Below are 4,725 nucleotides of genomic sequence, written 5' to 3' on the forward strand. Positions count from 1 at the left end.
AAATGCTTAATATCGGCCAGGCCGATAATCGGTCGACCCCTACTCCGGCCCTCCAGGAATTTAGTTTGACACTCCTGCCGTAAGGCTTTCATGATAGCATACATCTTAAACAGCTTTACAGTGTTTTGCATCTGTTTCTGTGCAGATGTCAGTAGCTGGCTGCAGCTCTTTGGGTTCCAGCTTCATAATGTGGTTCCAGGGTTCCCCAAACCAAAGGTGGAGAACACAGAGCAAACATATGAGATGATGGCCACACAGATCCGCACACAAACATGGGATACCAGCAAGGTGAGTTGAGGTTTCCCCACAGCACAGTATTCATTGCAAACACAATTATTTAGAATTACTTTTTAGTTTAGTCTTAAAGGGGTCATATGATGCGATTTCAAGTTTTCCTTTCATAGATCACTGACGAGCTACGCAATATCACGTTCATAATCGCAGGTGATGCATTGCCGATTTTGAACGCGATATTGCGTAGCTTGTCAGTGATCTACGGCTCTGTGTAGTAAATGCCGCTCCATCTGAAAGCACGTGCTGGAGATTTACTACTGATCACAGAACCGGCTTTACTGACGAGATGCGCATGAAAATCGCATTCGATTATTTGCACAGCCCTATATTCTATATTATGCTTATGCTTTATGTTCCAACTCTTCTGAAGCCATGTGATAGACATCTTCTTGACGCATTCATGAAAGTGTTAGCGATATCAGATTCGTGAATTAATCACACTTCATAAATCAAATCTTTTTAATTAAATGAATGATCCAGTTCACAAAACCTGAATGAAATGTGCACAAATCATACATTTCTCCAGTTTAAATCTCCAACTCAATTCAGTTGTGTTGGTTCATTTGTTGATAAACTTCCTTTAGGAGTTAATTTTGTGCATCAAACAACATTCGTGGTAACTAATTCATAAAATCTCCCCTCACCTCAGATTGTACTTGGCATCCAGTGTGACCTTCAGAAGCACTTAAAAAACTTCATTTCATTGGATCGCCTCCCCTTGACGCCAGCCAATGGGAAAATCGGAGGTCGCCAGGGCCGCAGACCAATTTTTTCTGCCCTTTCTTCAATTTTTGGCAAAGGTGTAAAATTCGCCATCCGTGAAGGAGTAGTGGCGACTGAGATAATTGGCGTGGCGAGCGAGGATAGCCGTCGTGTGGCTGCCGTACTGAATGGTGCTATATACCTGCGTGGCCTCCATTTCACCGTGGAGGGACGTGACGCACACTATTTCACCAAGGCCAGCCCACTGGAGGCAGATCTGGGAGTGGCAGGGGGTGGTGCTGGAGGTGGAGTCCGAGTGTTAGAGAACGGCGTAAACGTCTCGGTGTCCCAGATAAGTGCTATGGTTGGAGGGGAAATGCGGCGATTCGCTGACATTGTGCTCCAGCAGGGGGCGCTTAGCTTTAACATTCGTTATGGAGCAACGCCGGAGGAAGAACGCACGCGTGTGCTAGAGGCGGCACGAATACGAGCTGTGCAGGGGGCGTGGCTATGGGAGCAGAAGAGGGTCCTGGAGGGGGAGGGTGGAAGTTTGCCATGGACTGAAAAAGAAAAGGATGAGCTCGTTGCAGAGGGCCGTGTCTCAGGGTATGATGGTTTCTACGCTCTACCTGTTGAACAACACCCTGAGCTAGCAGACAGCCCCTTCAACATTCACCTGATCAGACATGTGGAAACTGGTCGCAGGTAACAGCGGCACCTCAGCACACCTCTACATGCCTACACTCCCCTTTATACACTCCAAGCTACCACATATCTCTTCAGCTTTTTCTAGAACCCCAACCAAACGAAGCGAGAAAGACTCTATTGCCTTTAAAATGTGACAAATGATGGTATTGTTTTTGATTTTGCATTTGTTTATGCACTCTTAGCAAGTTTGGATTCCTGTTTTTTGGTTTCGTTAGGTAGATTTTGTTGAAAGTTGTTCTTGTTTTACAGTGGCTTAACCGTTCTTACAAAAGAACAAGCCTTGCTTGCCAATCTGAGGGCGCAGAGAACGATTCACCTGTGACTATTCTTGGCATACATCGAGTCTTCATATCTACACATGCTGATTCTCTCACTTGAGCGTGTACAGTAATCATTCGACTTTATGGGAATCTCGAGTCAAACTGGTTATGGCATTAAATCTTGCAAACCTGAGGGGTTTCATTGTGATTTCATTGAGCTCTTTGTTAAACATTTCGCTCCAAATTTTCAGTCGATCTGCATTTCAATGGAGCTCTAAGAACTGTCATATCTCAACAGCTTTCTGGAGTCCTTGAGAAGAATCTGACTCGAAACCGCCACAAAACTTAACCCCTGGGCTGCAAGAGATTCACAGTGTTTGGAGTCTTGGCAAGAGCTTACCCCACCACCTTATGTTGTTTCTGCTAAATCAGTGTTGACAAAGCTGAGATAATTACACCGCTGCTGTGGAAGACAAATTAGTTCTTTTTTTTTTTTTTTTTTTTTTTTTTTAATTTTTTCCAAATGTAGAAATCAAAAAAATATTATGTGTGGAAATTGTGCCTTCCTGGTCTGCTAGAAACGATCACATGAAACGGGCTTAGACATATCGTACATACTCAACTTCAGTATTCATCACATGCCTTAGTTATATGCAATTATTTATTTTGGATTATTTTCATTTAGTTTTTATTTATTTATTTATTTTTGGTGGGGAGGGGTTTGGCTAGCGGGAGCCAAAAACGTGAATGCTAATATGCCTACGAGGTGAATTCTTGTAAACCGACCCCAGGATATAAACACAGTGGCATAAACATGTCCCAGTTTACAGTTGATATGCTGCTCTTTTTTTATTTGTTCTCATGTGATTTCACTCTTCTGTTGCTTTCGCTTTTGCTGTACACTTAATGTGAAACTCACATCACGTGTTTGTCATTTCAGTTTCTTCACCAGTGTCAAAGATCCAAACTTTTTGAATTTTTCCAGTACTTTGACAGGTCCTTTTCCTTTTTTCTGATCCCTCTCGAAACTAGTAGGAGACCTGAGGAGGAAGATATGTAGGGAAATGAAAGAATCACATGCTGAAGAACGGTATTTTTGTCTTTTCCAAACTATTAAAGTCTGCAGCACTGTGGGTAGACGTTCTGTGTGTAGGACTCTTGATATGGACTTGTATATCATTAATGGACTATTGTAGACTGTTTATAGATACTGGACTATTTATACATGACACTCAAGAGAATTAGGAGTAAATGTATTTTCTTGTGAATTCTGTGGATATGCTGTACCATCAAGCTTTGTAATCTTAATCTGAGATATATATTTGCAGTGAATATAAGGTGAAGAGATAAATGCATTAGACTGAATTTTTAGAGTGTGCAAATATTAACAGATTCGTGTGAGAGGTGCTCTGAAGGCACGTTATGTTTCCAACATTTTGCAGATGTTCATTTCAATCGAAGTACGATTATGTTGCACGAAGAAAAAAAAATTGTGGCAGAAATATTTTTCTTTTGGTCTTAGTTTGCATCTTTGCCATAATCACAATCATTGCTGAAGTGAAAAAGGAATATGTAACTTTTTTCATGATCAAATCATCTTCCTCTCTCAAAAGTCAAGTACTAAAAAAACTTCAGTGTCCTCTCTTTGGCCAAACAAGTTCCTGTGGTGTATATTTGGCGGATAGGCTTTATGTACACAGATTAATGCAGTTTGTTAAACATGCCTATTTAAAAACAAAGTACTTTGGGCAGTGGCCTTTTTATAAATAAAAACGCAAATGTAACCCTTTCTTCTGTGTGTGAGTATTTGCACAGGACAGCTGAAGCACTTGCTCACTCCAGAGTGATATCTTTCATTTGTATCATTTGCACCTTTTTTCTCTCGTTTGTTTCTCAAAACGGTGGAGCATTCAAACACAGAGGAATTAATTGTTTTATATAAGTTTAAAGAATCATAAAGATTCAAATAGAACATTCTTCTGCTAATATTTTTGTAACTTTGGAACGAAAAAGTCAATTATGCATATTTTGTTGATTTTATTTTTAACATCAGAAAGGCTCTGAATTTCCTTACACACAAGACCATTTTGTTTTTAGCATTAATGTGATGGTGTTATTGAAGGAATTGTGGCACTAAATGAAGTTTAATTAGAAAATGTGAACACAAAACCGTTGTTTCCTGTTCAATTGCCAGAAGTATAGTCTAAAACAAGTTTTTACACAGAAACACTTGGTTATTATCAAACCCTCATTAAAACAAATAGCAATCAAGCTCAGGAAGGACATTCTATTCAATATGGGATTACATTTCTGCCACAATTCTGGGCGCGAAAGATCATATTTTGAACGCGCAAAAGTGCTTTTTGCACGCGCACGAACTGAGTTTTGTGGAGAAAATGTTTGTCTTGCAAAGAAGAAAGTATTTCAAAAAAGGCGGGAAAATCAATTTTGCATTTAAAATAAGTTTTTGGATTTGTGCAGACCTTCTCTTTTGCGCGTGCAACGTTTCACTAGCTTGCTCACCTGATGCCTCAGTGCTCTCTAAATGCCAACAGCTTGCGTGCTCAACACAACCCAGCGTTACAATATGCCATAATTCCAGCCAATCAGAGACGAGGCTGCTAAATTCTGATTGGCTGCCTTGACAACCAATCACAACATTCCTTGCATTACCTCGACAGCAGAAGAGGAAAAATACAGTGCATGCATAATTATTATGCAAATTGATATTCTGATGATGATATCTTAATAACTACTATTA

General features: G+C 40.2%; 1 protein-coding gene across 1 annotated transcript in view; it reads left to right on the plus strand.

Annotated features, from left to right (window-relative positions):
* The window catches only part of LOC107663214 (teneurin-1-like), a 223,480-nt gene extending 221,452 nt beyond the window's left edge, over positions 1-2,028 (plus strand). Inside the window, 2 exon segments of the mRNA XM_016453389.1 lie at positions 146-288; positions 944-2,028. Of these exon segments, the coding sequence (XP_016308875.1) occupies positions 146-288; positions 944-1,705 (905 nt within the window). The 3' untranslated portion in view covers positions 1,706-2,028.
* The last annotated feature ends 2,697 nt before the right edge of the window (positions 2,029-4,725 follow it).

The sequence above is a fragment of the Sinocyclocheilus anshuiensis genome, unplaced genomic scaffold (genome assembly GCF_001515605.1).
Source record: "Sinocyclocheilus anshuiensis isolate Anshui unplaced genomic scaffold, SAMN03320099.WGS_v1.1 scaffold1301, whole genome shotgun sequence".
NCBI classification, from domain to species: Eukaryota; Metazoa; Chordata; class Actinopteri; order Cypriniformes; family Cyprinidae; genus Sinocyclocheilus; species Sinocyclocheilus anshuiensis.